The 15,191-nt window shown below is 39.3% G+C and overlaps 2 protein-coding genes across 17 annotated transcripts in view; one reads left to right on the top strand and one right to left on the bottom strand.

The window, feature by feature from the left end:
• LOC127967998 (membrane-associated guanylate kinase, WW and PDZ domain-containing protein 1) overlaps positions 1-8,921 on the top strand; it is a 118,738-nt gene extending 109,817 nt beyond the window's left edge. For 14 of the 16 annotated variants that reach the window (XM_052568801.1, XM_052568803.1, XM_052568793.1 and 11 more), the window contains 5 exons: positions 1,226-1,319; positions 1,796-1,874; positions 2,519-2,662; positions 3,922-4,060; positions 7,085-8,921. In XM_052568801.1, coding sequence (XP_052424761.1) covers positions 1,226-1,319; positions 1,796-1,874; positions 2,519-2,662; positions 3,922-4,060; positions 7,085-8,253 — 1,625 coding nt within the window. In that variant the 3' untranslated portion in view covers positions 8,254-8,921. Of the gene's footprint in view, positions 1-1,225; positions 1,320-1,795; positions 1,875-2,518; positions 2,663-3,921; positions 5,371-5,469; positions 5,550-7,084 lie in introns of those variants that run through there. The other 2 variants (XM_052568807.1, XM_052568808.1) reach the window with 2 other exon arrangements.
• Positions 8,922-10,097: 1,176 nt separating this feature from the next.
• On the bottom strand, positions 10,098-12,061 carry rhol (rhodopsin, like). Its single transcript, XM_052568837.1, has one exon. The coding sequence runs from the start codon at positions 12,023-12,025 to the stop codon at positions 10,961-10,963; it is 1,065 nt and encodes a 354-aa protein (XP_052424797.1). The 5' UTR covers positions 12,026-12,061; the 3' UTR covers positions 10,098-10,960.
• Between the last annotated feature and the right edge of the window lie 3,130 nt (positions 12,062-15,191).

Here is a 15,191-nt window from a genome sequence, read left to right as displayed (position 1 = left end):
CAAGCAACAGCAGCCTGCATTTCATTGGTGACAGCTGACTTAAGAGCTAGGCTGATGCGGTCAAAGCAAATGATCCCAGATCAATTAAACTAAAAGTTCACACCTAAAAATGGACAAAGGGAGATGTTTAAATAGAAGTTCAGGCTGCTCAGAAATAATTCTAATATGCTGGTTTGGTGCTCAAGAAACATTTCTCTTTATCAGTGCACATCAGTTTTTGCTGCTTAATATTTTTCTGGAAACTGTGATGCATTACAATTAAAATGTTTGGGGATTTAAAAAAAGAAAAGAAATTACAACTTTTATTCAGCAAAAATGCACAAATTGATCAAAAGTGATAGTAAATATATTTATAATGTTATAAAAGTTTTTTATTTTTTATTTTTTTTACTAAATGTTGTTTTTGAATGTTCCATTCAACAAAGAATTCAGAAAAAATGTATAATGGTTTGCGCAAAAATATTTGTCAGCAAAAGCTTTTTTTAAACATTGATAATAATCATAAATAATAACCATTATTAATAAGTGATAATAACTGAGCAGCAAATCAGCTTGTTAGAAATATTTCTGAAGGATCATGTGACACTGAAGACTGGAGTAAAGCTCCTGAAAATTCAGCTTTGCCATCACAGGATACAAAAGTTAAATTATAAAATATATTCAAACAGAACGTTTTTTTTTAATTGCTAATATATATATATATATAAAAAAAAATTTTTTTTATAATTATTTATGGTAAATCTGATCTTCTTCTTTAGGTCTCAAATTGAATTCAAACTCGCAGACTCTTAACTATTTACTGTGCAGCATGAACATTCTTTAAAATATCTTTATTATGTTCCAACACACGTGTGAGAATGAATAAATGCGAGAGAATATTCATTTCTGGATGAATTGTCCCTTCAGCACAAGCTGTTGTAATTGCTAATGTGAGGGTAGATTGCGATATGTGATTACAGACAGAAGAAGGGAATTGGATGTTCGGCTTTGCATGGCTTTCAGGCATTAGGCTATAATGTAATCTGTGAGACGATAGCTACAGCCAGAATGATAAATGTGCCGTTGCTCCTGCTGCCCAGCTGGAGTGGGCTTACACGGTGCACTAGTACTAATGTTTCGATGTATGGAAAATGGGCCTCTGATACTTGGTCCACAGGGTGCATTTACACTCTGCGGATGCATTCTGAGTCTTCTCTGAATTCCTTAACATGTGTTCCTCCTGCAGAGTCCTCCAATGCATCACTGCTGACCAACGCTGAGAAGATTGCAACTATAACTACCACACACACACCTCAACAGCAAACTGCACCTGAGCCAAGGTACACACCACACACCTGAACTCAACAACACCCAAACCTTACAGCGATACTATATACTAAAATGACTATATATATATATATATATATATATATATATATATATATATATATATAAGCAGTACAACTGTTTTCAACCTTGATAATGAGAAACGTTATTTGAGCTGCAAATCAGCAAATTAGAATGATTTCCGAAGGATCATGTGACACTGAAGAGTGGAGTAATAATTCAGCTTTGCATCACAGGAATAAATGTATTTTAATATGTATATATTAAATATTTAATGTTTAAATATTACAATAGAAAAGCTATTTTACATTTCAGTTATATTTCACAATATTTTTGTAACCATGTTTTAACCAATGCAGCCTTTGTGAGCACAAAATACTTCTTCTTTATGCCGTAACAATCAGATATTGTTACTGTATGTCAGTGCTCATAATTTGACCAAAGTTTTGTCACTGTCTTTTTCACACAGAAACAACACCAAACCAAAACAGGAGTCTTTTGAGTTCAAAGCCCCACAAGCTCCAGCTCCAACACAACCTTCAAATCAGGTACATTACTCACTTTAGATGTCTGGTCCTCTGAGAGAGGGCATGTCAGTAGTCAGATGAACCATCAAAAACCAAAAAGGCGAAAGGTTTGAAACACCAAAGCCAATTTGTGACAAGCACATGACTCATTTTACTCTTGAGGTTCCCTGATTCTAAGGTGGTATTTAGAACTTTTTGTGTGTGTATGTCACTACCTCCCCATGGTACTATCCAGCCCTTCCCTCCCTTCCTAAAATATCATCAGAGTCAGATCAATTGTTTAAGCTATCCCTCTGATGCATCTATTATCAAAAACATGTGACTTTCCTGGAGGTGGCTTTCATTTCCTTTGCTGAAATGGGAGCCTAGATAAAAAAAAAAAATGCAATTATAGATTCATCGGTTGCACTTTATTTTACAGTACGTGTACTTCCATGTACTTATAGTGTACTTACAGTGTACTTATCTAAAAAGGTTCTGGTAATACAAGGTAACTACATGGGCTAGGGTTAGGTTTAGGGGTAGGTTCAGGGTTAGTACCTAGTTATTACATAGTTATTGTAATTACTATAATAAGTACATAGTATGTACATGGGGAACAGGACTGTAAAATAAAGTGCTACCGATTCATCAGTGACCTTGGCTTGTATTTGTTTGTGTTGTAGGATGCTGAGTTCTACTCTGTTGATCTGGAGAGGGACAATAAAGGCTTTGGTTTCAGCCTTAGAGGGGGTCGAGAGTACAACATGGACCTGTATGTGCTGAGACTTGCAGAGGACGGAGCAGCCGTGCGAAATGGAAAGATGAGGGTATGTGCAGATGTAAATCAGGGAACAGATATTTGGATTTTATCATACTTGAATCTAAAATGGAGTGACTTGGACTTATTTTTATATGTGACACTGCATCACAAAACCAGGCATAAGGGTCGATTTAATTAAAACTGAGATTTACACATCACCTGCAGGCTGTAGAAATAAGCTTTCCATTGACACATCACATCAGATCATTCCATAAAAAATGTAAAGTGGCTCCAAAATGTATTTTGTACACTGAAGTCACATTTAAAAGTAAGGTGCAGTAACTTGATCAAAAGAAAAAATGAAGACATATATAATCTTACAAAATATGTGACCCTGGACAATAAGGGTCAATGTTTTGAAATTGAGATTTACACATCACCTGAAAGCTGAATAAAAAAAGCTTTCCATTAATGCATGTTTGTTAGGATAGGATAATATTTTGCTGAGATGCAATCTGGAATCTGAGGGTGCAAAAAAAAACAAATATACCCTTATTACCTACTTATGACTGTTTTTGTGGTCCAGGGACACATATCACCAAAAAGAATAGCCCAAGGATTAGTTATGATAGGTAGCTATTATTTATATGAGTGGTCTTAAGCTTGATTTAATTATTATGTTATGTTATGTTTCAAGTGATGGATGAATTTTAATAGATGAACATTTATTATTTTTATATAATATTAATTAAATTGAAATATATATTCAATGTTATATTATGTTTTAAATTATAAATTAATTTGAATAAATGCATCTATATTATTAGCCTAAGGATTAGTCATGATAGGAAACTATTATTTTTGTAAATGTATTTAATATTATATTGTGTTTTTAATAATTAGAGCATTACATTAAATTTCTTAAAAGAAAATTAAGTGTTCTTAAACTGTAGGTTTTTAAAGTAAATAACATTAGAGATATTAGCTGTCTGTTAGCTTCAGTGCTAACAAATGATATGCAGAGTAAGCATATGCATGCTAAGATCTGCAAGTTAGATGAGAGGATGGTAGCGCAGGGACTCTGTGAAGCGCAGCGAGTTGTCAGTTGAAGACCCATTTTTGTGGAAGCGGTATACTCTTGACGATAAGCTCTGACAGCTAACCAGAGGCAGAGAGGAAAATAGCACAAAGGAAATTCTACCTTCCTCTTCATCTTTAGCTTTCTTTGCATGCCGGTGTTTACTGGATGTCACCGCTAAATATAGATTCCATTGCCTTATTTTTATGCTCTCCACGTCCTCTCTCTCTCTCTCTTTATCTCTCTAGGTTGGAGATGAGATCCTGGAGATCAATGGGGAGAGCACCAAGGGCATGAAGCACGCCCGCGCCATCGAACTGATCAAAAACGGTGGCCGAAAAGTCCACCTGGTCCTCAGGAGGGGGGACGGCTCCGTGCCAGAATATGGTGGGTCAATCTACGAGAACATCCCCTTCTCCCCTGTCTTCACCCCCTGAGGAGTTCCCCCACGGGGGTCGGAAACACCATCACCTCTTCCTTTCTGCGCACTGGCCCTGTCCTCTGACCTCCTCCTGGGTGATGGGCCTTCCACTCGCTGCTTTTGCCCCCCCTTGCCTCTGCGCACTGGGCTAGCCTAGGGGACTCTGGGATATGTGGCTTTTGGGTGGTGGTTGTGGCACATGCTTTTCGTAATACTTCACAAGAGAAAAACTAAAGAAAAAAAAAAGCAAAGCGAGGAAGCAGAAATATTAACGTTTCTAAAACTGGATATACGTTTATTGTTTTTCAGAGGAAAAAAAATATGATAAACTCCATCATGCTCCCCGTTGGGGCGGCATGACCATGTCAGTGAGTTGTAACATATTTATGATATTTATTGAAGGTGAATGTAAGCTACTGAGAAGGGTCTTTAAGGACATTTCATGACTACAATGCATTCTGGGATCATTAGCCGTTACGGTAAAAACTCACAATACTGTATTCCACAGATTCACAGGTCGTTTTGCACGTTGTACATGTCAACTGCTTCTTTGCGAACTTTTGAGATGGTTCTTGAACTCCACATTCCATTATCGTTTTATTTTTGTTGTTGTTGTTTCTAACGGATTGTTATCGGACGTTACATCCTTTCATTTACAGACAGAAAGCAACTCACTTATTGAGCATAATGTCAGTGCCGCATGATGTCAGTCAATATCTAAATGTCTTTTTTTCCTTGTCAATTTCCATAATATTTATGGAAAATTCACGTACTAGTTTGCCACAGTTGTTTTTTATGCTTTTCTTTTGTTTTCGGTCTTGACCATTTAAAGATGCTCATTCATGTATTTTGTTCAGAATGTGATATAATGTGTCCTTTCCTGCACCAACATGATATCTCTGTGAGGTTGTATATTTTTATACCATTTTGTACTTGTTTTTCTCATTTTTCTCTTCCACGTCTCACCACTTTTGTTTTCTTTCTGTTTGCAATGTAAACTGCTTCATATGGTGTGTGTGTTTGTGCACATAAGCTTGTTACGGCATCCACATCTCACTGTCTTTGGGTTGGTTTGCTGCTGAGTGTATGTGTGTGTGTGTGTGTGTGTGTGTGTGTGTGTGTGTGTGTGTGTGTGAGTGCGCGGTTGGTTGCGGCTCTCTCTGTCACTGTTGATTTTTTTCACTCAAGGGTTGGGGACGTTTTATGGACAATCTCTATCTTTGACTAACTGATAAAATAAACACTGTTTCCATTGCAAAAGAGCATAACTCTCTCACGACTGTTGTTTAAGGGATCTAAATACTTTGCTTCTCTCTCTTCTTTTTTTATTCATTTATTCTTTTCTGTTGTTCTGGGCTTTTCCTTCCACCCCTAGCGATGGTTGCTCCCCAAGTTGCTGCTTGTATGAGATCTGAAAAGACAGGAGAGCCTGCTTTCTACCAAAATCAGACCACGGTTTGTAGATCCCGTGTTCCGTCTCATCACATATCTGGCAGTTTTGTGTGCTGTGGCTTCCACTCAACTGTACTGTCCCTTGCAAGTTCATTTACACAGAATGCATTGCCAGTGCTGTGGCCATTCCTGACATTGTGACCTGAATGAGTGGGTTCATTCTTGCATTTAAAGTTTGCCGGCATCCCCACAGACGAGATGAAAACCTCATCAGTGAATGCAATTATTTTTTCTTATTAGTGGGTGTTGTTTTATTTTGTTGTCATGCGTTTTTTGTTTTTATTTACGTCGACGTTTGCCACCCACCAAAGCCATTAATTGGTTCAGGTAAATCTTCTTTGCCTCTTTGGAACTCTGTCTATATTCAGCATGCTAGGTTTAAAAAAATATGTAGCTCAAAAGTGCTTCTACATGTAAAATGATAGCTTCAGAAAAGATTCGTGGGAACAAAAAGGTTTGTCTGCCTCAGGTTTGATACACCAGTTTTTCTAATCGCATAGACATGTCTATCACAAACCAGTCCATTACGTTTGGATATTTTGAACTTTTGAACAGCATTTTAAAAGCATCAAATGCATGAGTTCATCATTTGCATCAGCACTAAAACTATTCTTAATTGTTGATTGAACACATTCAGTGTAGTCAGAATCAGTAAGTACGTTAACATGACAGTTAAGGCAGATTTTTGCTCAGTTATCATTTCTCTGTCCAAGTATTCATAGTAAATATTTGGAAAAAAATGGTCATACTGTACATCACCTCTGCCTTTCGATGCACAGTGCTAAGGCCAATTGTAGTTTGATTAACGTAGAAGTATTGGTAAATGGACTGCATTTATATAGCGCTTTCAACAGACCACATGGCCATCCAAAGCGCTTTACAATTTGCCTCACATTCACACACTCATTCACACACCGACTGCGGTGTGTTGGGCGAAAGTAACTAGAATTCATTAAAGTGGACTATTCTATTTCAGTTGGACATAAAAGAACTAAAAGCTGGAATACACTACACTACACTACAAAAAAAATGAATCATTTGAAATGCTAGGCCTCATACACTTGTGGACTTGCTGAAAATGGTTCCAAAAAAACAAAAAAACTGGCCATCATACACTGAATGACTGATCGTGTTACCATTTGGAACGGAACAAACCCACGCAGAAACATGCAGCTTGTTGCTACATGTTGAAAGAGATGCACAACAAAAGAAAACAATACCTTTTAAAATTAACTCAAAACATTGAATGTTTGATTTCCTCCGAAACAAGCGTCAACTCCTCCAGACTGCTAAAATCTGGGCAAAGGTGATGTAGTGGATTCCAGCCTTGACTGTTGTTCTAGTCTAACTGAAATCAGACTTTTAAAGTGCATGTAAACATGCTTAATGGTGGTGAGGTAGTCTAGTCATGGTAACAGCTTAACCAATACAAATTATGATAATAAAGACAATACACATTCACAGTTCATCACAAACATGATACTTGTTCAGCTAGTATGTGACAACTGAGTTCACCCATAATTACTCGTATCTTACAGACGGCATCAACGACGGCAACGGCCTCGGCGCCGGTGCACAAACTGTTTCGGAAGTGAACACAGTTCCTCTCGAAAGTCGGCCCCACCCACCATCGGAGTCCAGCTATCCACCAGACCTTCACAAATCATCACGCAATGACGACAGGAGGGCGCGGGAGTCGGGCCAACAGGAGCACGGCCACCGGTCAAACAACCGCCACAACAACCACAGACACCGCTCCCCGGAAAAGAAGAGCAGGAGCAAAGGCCACAGCAAGGACAGTGGAACCTCAAAGCCTCACAAGAGGAAGGGCGACAAGAAGAGGTCCAGCAAAGATGACTCGCACCATCACCACCACAGTCACAGCCAGAACCATCATCACCACCGGAAGCACCGCTCCCCAGAGAGGCGCAGAGCTCGGAGCGCTGAGAACACTTTGGACAGTCGATACGACCGGAGGCACGGCCGCTCACCGGATAGACGCCACCATCGCCATTCTTCTCCTCACAGACACAGTTCACCTCAGCGCTCACCCCACCGATCTGGTCATCGCCGTAGATCTCCCTACCATTCCCCTCAAAGATCCAGATACCAGTCTCCCTCAAGACGTCCTGCGGCATCCTCAGATAAACCCTACAACGGTGACTTCAACAGGGGGCTGGATATGACCTTAAAAGAGCCTCCTGCTCCGAAGCCTCCATCCCGATTCGAGAGCATTCCACATTTGTCAGCGTCCCTGGACCGGCTCGATCTGGAAGACACCCTACCAAGAGAACCGCCCAGCTACCTTGACGACCTTTCCCCCATGGATCGAGCCTATCGGGACTCGACACTTCTCCGCGGGGCTTCTCGAGATGGCACTTTTCCCCATGTTCGGACCCCCGACTCGGATTCAGCCTTCCAGAACTACAACTCGTTGTTGAGGGGCCGCTCCCCTGTGAGAAGTGGGGGCAGACAGGACGGATACCGCAGAGTCGAGTCTCCAGTTTCAAACTCGTACCGGACCAGGAGTCTAGGTCGAGACCTGTCTCCCATCAGAGGGTACCGCTATGAGGAGGAAGAGGAGGTCGAATCCCAGCTGGGTGATTATTATAGCACGCTCAGATCCAATTACAGTCGAGCTAACGATAGTCTACCTGAGCCAAGGAGGAAGGTCTACAAAGAGAGCCCTAAAGACCTCAGCATATGATGACTCGGCTATGAAGGGTCCCATTCCCAGAACCCGCCGTCCACACGAGCCTTCATCCAAGGACTGCGCAGACCCTGGATACTAAATTATTGATTTGAAATCTGGTGTTTTCTCATGGTTGAACATCTTTACAACTCTCAACAGCAGAAGAATGATTTTGTTTCTTTCCATCAAAGCGTCATTTTGGTTTCTTTTATTACCCTTTTTATAAATCTGCTAGCAGTTTTACAGAGATTGACAACTATGTATAAAGAAAACGATTATGTGCCTAACAGTACCATTCTTGGTGTTTTCTTTTTTTGGTTTTCTTTTGTTTTGTTTTACAAAGGGCAGCCTTTTGGACTACTGTCCGATTCTGAAATATTCTGTTACAGAGAGCCCTCTCATGCACCGAGCAGCTCAGTCAGTCAATGTGGTGCTCAGACATATACTGTGCATGTCTTTACAATTTCAATGTCCTCTCTCTCTTTTACTTTCTCTCTCTTCCCCAGTGCCACTGTTTTTTAGACATTTGACCAGAGTATAGCACAAGCCTGCATTTGTTTGTATATTTTTGACAGTTTGCAGTATGTGTACATTCAGAGGTGATCATTTTAAAAGAATGAAGGGATAATGAAATAAAAATTATGATGATAATGTTCAAAAAATAAAAACAGTATATATACACATTTTGATGGTCTTTCTTATAATTCTCAAGCTTTGCACAAAAAGGAAATAGGCTAGTTAGCAGGTCAAGTGGAGGATAACTTGGACTGCGCAATTTCTTCTAGATGGATGCGTGTGGGAGGTAGAGATTGTTTAACTGCACTAGGTTCTTCTCTAACACTTTGCCAACATGTCTGGAAAATAAAGAGGAGAAAACAAAGACTTCTTTATTTTCTTGGCAGTTCACAAGGTGAAGGAAAAGAGATTCAATACACTACCCACGGAGGCGACTGTGTTTTAAAAATCCAGTGAGAACTTCTCTCGGGTTATCAGATGAAAAAGAGACTGAGCCTTCCTCTCTGGCTTAAAAAGAATGATGAGAATGCATAAAAAGAGAAATGCATCAGGTGTACTTTGTTTTTTGCACACTGCAGCCCTAGTAGGTATCAGAGGGAATTAGTATGTCGTCACTTCAACAGCATAACTTTACACAGTGAGAAGAAACATTACTGGTCCAGAAAAGCATTTTAGAGACCTCTTTATGTTAATGTATTTTTATTCAGCTTTCAGGTCATTTAGGTTTGCACAACAAAATAGTTAATGCTTGTACGATTTAGTCTACAGCATCATATTTAAAAGGTAGAACTCATGGTTTTCACTCAACACATGAAAAGATGACATTGCAGAAGAACAGAGTGCGACAGAAAGCTCTTTAATATCTGGCACAAGACAAAAGTAGTTGATTCATTCCTGGAATGACATCACGTTAGTTGTGCTACCTGGTGTGAATGGCTGCTATTTTGACCTCATTTTAGTCCCACTGCTGCATCCAAGAATAGAAGGCCTACATTTTGGAGAATGAAAAAACAGGATTGGAGTGATGTAAGCTACAGACACTGTTGCTTTCCTGCCATACAAAAGTATGCTGACGTCCCAACATCCAGATCTGAACAGAACAATGTGCCATGCACTACAGTGACTATGTCTGTCTGTCTGTCTATCTAGGTTAGCATTTGTGTCCATCTCTTCTGTTCAGGCAGGTTTGAATTTGTATTCTCTTGTACATCAGGGGAGGGTAAAAGATTTCTGGGTTGCCATAGTTACCTCAAGGTCATTTTTACAGAGTTTCATAGGTATTCGTTTCCAAAGAGCATGGCGCAAAAACCTCAAAATTCCAATAAAAATCAAGGAAACATCGATTGCATTAAATGTTTAATTTTCCTTGCTCGCATAACAGACAATGCATTTGTTTGTTGTTGCATTTGGCAGTCAAAAAAACAAACAAAAACATTTTGCAGTTTTGCAATGAACTGTTTGATATTGTAGTATAGATTTCAGCACATAAAGCACAGTAAATCACTTAACAAGAAGTATGAAATCTACTGTGGCCTTTACATTTAATAAAAAAGGGATTCTTTGAACACCTTTGTATTTATCTCGGTCCTATTTAGCACATTCCATTGGTAACATTGTTGCAGTGATCAGAGTTACATTTACATCGACATTTAGCAGAAGCTTTTATCCAAAGTGACTTACAAATGAGGACAATGGACGCAATCAAAATCAACAAAAGAGCAATGATACACAAGTGCTATGACAAGTCTCAATTAGCCTAATGCAGTACACGTAGCAAGGTTATATAATAAAAAGTATAGAGCAAGCTAGTGTTAGAGACACTTTTTAATTGTCTAATAAATAAAAAGAAAACAGAGATAGCTAATTTCAGTATACTTGTTACTTTTATACACTGGCTCTATGTAGCAGTTTTATTTGTTCTGCTCAAATTCATTAAACTAAATTTTAAAAATGATACAGTTTTATATTTAAAAATAATTTTGTAATTTGTTTGTGTAATGGTAAAGCTACATTATCAGTAGCCAAAACTCCACTGTTCATTGTCACGTGAAGTAGTAGTAAAGTGCCGTTCTTGTCTAATAGAGATACCTTTAGGCTCACATCCACAGTCATCCACATCCCACATGTTGTTCATTACAGGGAAGTAACTGTCATAGACTGCAGACAGATGAATTGAATATCCTGTAAATAGCCCAGAGCGTGACCCTCAGGCAGAAGATTCAGAGCTGGAAACAGATGAGGTCTCTGTCTTGGTCTTTGAGGTAGAACTTCCTTCCTCCTCGTCATGGAAGGGATCGTTTCCACAGCACAGAATTAACATCATGGAGTGACGGAACTGCTTATTCATGAAGACGTAAATGAGTGGGTTATAGAGGGCCGAGCTCTTGGCGAAAAATGCCGGGATGGTCATAAAAATAGGGCTGAACTGACTTCCCTGGTGGGTGAAGATATACCAGGCGACGCTGGCGTAGGGGAGCCAACATATCAGAAAAGCGATGACCATGAGTATTACCATTCTAGTAACTTCTCGCTCGGCCCTCTGGGTAGTCTCCGATTCTTGCTGCTGGGCGGCTGCGATCTTGACTGTGCAAAGCAGACGGCCGTAGCAGAAAGAAATGATGGTGAGAGGGATTGAGAAGTGCACGACGAACATGTAGATGACAAAAGACTCGTTCTCAGTCTCCGGATTCAACGTGTAATAGTCCACTCCACATGAACACTGCAGGCCCTCAGGGATGTAGCGGGACCAACCGAAGAGAGGCGGTAAGGCACATGTACAGGCCATTATCCAAGAAAAAGCGACACCGAAAGTGGCGTGGAGTTGCGTGAAGCGAAATTTGGTGAAGGGCTTGCAGACAACCACCCATCTCTCCACAGCCAAGACAACCAGAGACCAGAGCGCAATCTCACCACCGAGAGTAGCGAAGAGACCCTCCAAGTTGCACCCGGCACGTCCTAGGACGAAATATCCGTGTAAGGAGGTGTAGAAGGTGGTCGTGAATCCACCAAAAACCATAAAGAGGTCGGCCACGGCTAAGTTCAGAAGGATGTAGTTCAGGGGTGTCCGGAGCTTCTTGTTTTCAATGGTCACGTACAATGTAATGCCGTTGACGGGAATGCAGGTCACGATGAGGAAGAGCATGTATGCGGCGACACAGTAGAATGCCAACGGTGAGGCCAGGTAGAATTGTGGGTACTCATAAGGGCTGCGCACCACGCCAGTCACATTGGACATGGGAACGTAAAAGTCTGGTCCCTCCGTGCCATTCATGACGAACGGTTTGTTTGATCTGGGAAATTGAGCACACTCCGCTCGGGCGCCTTTAAAGGGCAGATTATAGATTAGCATATCTGACTGATCAGCAGAATTGTAGTTGAGGCAACGCTTATCTTAATCTCATCCCTGCATTTACAGGCTCCTGGTGTGATCAGGTTATGTGGATTGAATCTGTCTTCATCAATTGGGTTAAACAGATCAGTTGGTGCATAAAGCAATTTCATCTTTAAAACATCTATTCATAATTATAACAAACACAACTAAACTAAAGAGTGTAAGAGTAGAATTTTTTATAAATAAAAGTGAAAGATTGTATTCTATTATTATTATTATTATATGTTCTGTATATTGTCTTGCTTCACCAGCGTTCATCAGTTTGTTTTTTGTTTAGTTTTTTGACCCTAGCTTTGAACACATTTGGAACGTATGTGCCTTGATTTATGTAAAAACCTTGTTGGACCTTGATATAGTAAGAGGGAAAGCTTTTTTATCATCATCATTCATTTATTACAGATTACAGTTGTTGACTTACAATTAGGCTGTGTAAATATGCTATTTAAAGAAACTGCTGGGACAATATGTAATTGTATTGTTATATAATTGATATATAAGTATATTCTATAGTTATATTTTATAGCATATTGGTATAGCATATGTCATTTATTAACCACATCTAGAGGAGTGTGAATTTTTCAGACAGTGGACATTATTTGTATTATTATTTGATTTCAACAAATAGGCTAATAACTGTATAAATCAGGTTTTACTTGGAATTCAGCCCTGGAGACAAAGGAAGGCTATAATTTAATATTACTCACAAAAATAAATTCAAAACATACTTATATTTTTAAATGGTTAAAGATCGTTTCCGTGAAGAGACGCTGAAAACATGAACTGAAATGACGTATAAACCCGCTGTGCATTTATTGGGCAATAACTTCCCACGCGCCCTCTTGTGGTGAATATCTGAAATGACAGTTTCTCTACAACAGCAATCCCGTCATTTTATTTCAGTTAGTTAGTTATGAACATGATTGGCTACATCCCTGAAATCCAGCAACAGCAGATTATGTTATTTTTGGTTACATCAATTTGATGTATGATCAGTTTTACAGACTACAGACACGTTATGTTTAGTAGTTTGAATGGAAAACAGTGGGGACCTATAGTGGTCCTCCTTTGGCACAATGCAGACACGCCCTCTACTGTTGACACACAACCCTGCAAGAGTGTGAAGAAACCCATCAAGTCACCAGTCTATAAATTTGTCATGAACTCTGTCATTACGCGATTTATTTAGTACTATTGTCACATTTGTAAACGGGTGTGATTCAGCACTTGGATTTACTATTTCAAAGAAGAATACACCAAGACCACTTCACAGTGATGTCTCATTGTAGTAATACATTTTTGTTTTGTTTGCTTCGATTTAATTCAGCCTAATTAATGTAGGACTGGATTCTCGACTTTGACGAGAGATCTGGCCTGGGGAGTTGAATTATTTTATTCTAGCAGTGTATTCAATTATCTGTGCCTGTGACACAGAAAGCCCAAACAAAGGATTTCTCACACCAGCAGGGCTTCCTGTGTGTCTCAAACAGCACTCTTATCTCTCTCTCTCTGGGTCCTTTAGTGCTGGTTCTCTGGATAAAACAGGACTGTACATTATTCTGTTATTAATACGTCAGGATCAAAAGCTTTTAGTGCTAACTGGTGGTAACAGTCTGTTTCTTTGACATTTACTGGGTTGCCTCTAACCAAAGGCGGTAGTGTGTTCAAGCAGCACACAAAATGTTACTTTTTATAAGTTCTAAACATAAAGGTAAGTCCCAGGCATCTCTTCATTTGGATACAGTGCATTTATTTATGCACCATCCATCCATTGTTCCAGGTAGTTCCAAATAAATAAATACAAAATGCTGAGTAAATCAAATTCTTTAGAAGTATTTGCTGTGTATGACACCAGTCTTGTTCCTATTTGAGGGTAGACAGGTTTCTCCCTCACCCCCGCTAAAATGTAATCCCAGAATATGATTCTGTCACACTTGATGGCCATACTAGTAAGCTACTCTGGTGTCAGCCTGTATTTGGTTTATGCCAGACATAACATTTGGCTTCCAGGTCAGCCTGAGTGTTGTCAGACTGCACTCTTTTCTTTTAAAGGGTTTTAGGTTCCTTCTCCCAAAGCGCAGTGTTGAAGAAACTACTGATGTCTGGACAGTCTCTCCAGTTTTAGCAGGAGAGCATTGAAACTCTGTTAGTCTTGCAACTGAGCAGACAATTGCTCTTCTTATCCAGTTGCTTAATTTGTCTGGCTTGTTTCTTTCTTATTTGCCACAGTAGTCCTCAAAAGCATTCCTTAGAAGTTTTTAAGGTTTTCCAGGTTTCTGCTTAAAACCTCTATTTCAGTTCAGTTACTAATGACAGAATGAAGAGTTTGCTTGTTGGTATTTAAATGCAAAAGTATTTAAATTTTCTTACAGAATTGTGCATCTTTCTACACAAACATCCCATTTTATTATGCTTTAGTTTGACATTGTATGCAGCATTATTTCAGTGTTATTTATTTATATGCTGTCATAGTGTATGTGTGTGTGTGTGTGTGTTTGAAATGCTGAAATGAAATAGTGTGCATGGTGTGATTGCAATATGGCATTTGTATAGTTAACTTGAGTCTGAGTTTGGGTCCAGAAAAGCTGAAATAAAGCACCATGGGGTAATGCACATTAGCAACACCATTGAGACTCAAGCTGTCTTCTGCAAAGGAAAATACACAAATGAGACAGACGCATACTGCTGGAGGGCCCTCAGTTGTATACAGTTGAGAAATACCAACATATTAGAAACAGATTTGCCCATTTTGAAACAGCAATCAAATCAAACCAAGACTCGAACCATCTGAAATCCATTTCTGTCAGTATTGGTTAAGGTGATGAGCAGGCCTAGTTTGAATCTGCAGACTTATCGACTGATGGAGAAAATCTGCATAATGTATGCAAATATGGTGAAATCTGTTAAATGGCTCTGATTACCCTTACAATGCCCATTTAAAAGTTTGGGGTTTAGGTGATTTTTCTATTTGATTGTATTTTAAAATGTAATTGATTCCTGTGATTGCAAAGCTGAGTTTTCAGCAGCCATTACTCCAGTCTTCATTGTC

Source organism: Carassius gibelio, chromosome B11 (genome assembly GCF_023724105.1).
Source record: "Carassius gibelio isolate Cgi1373 ecotype wild population from Czech Republic chromosome B11, carGib1.2-hapl.c, whole genome shotgun sequence".
In the NCBI taxonomy this organism is placed as follows: Eukaryota; Metazoa; Chordata; class Actinopteri; order Cypriniformes; family Cyprinidae; genus Carassius; species Carassius gibelio.
The sequence above is the reverse complement of the archived record's forward strand: the minus strand, read 5'-3'. Positions and strand labels throughout refer to the sequence as shown.

What these genes read in the sequence shown, in the direction of transcription:
- rhol (XM_052568837.1), bottom strand. Translation starts at nt 12,025, where the DNA reads ATGAATGGCACGGAGGGACCAGACTTTTACGTTCCCATGTCCAATGTG.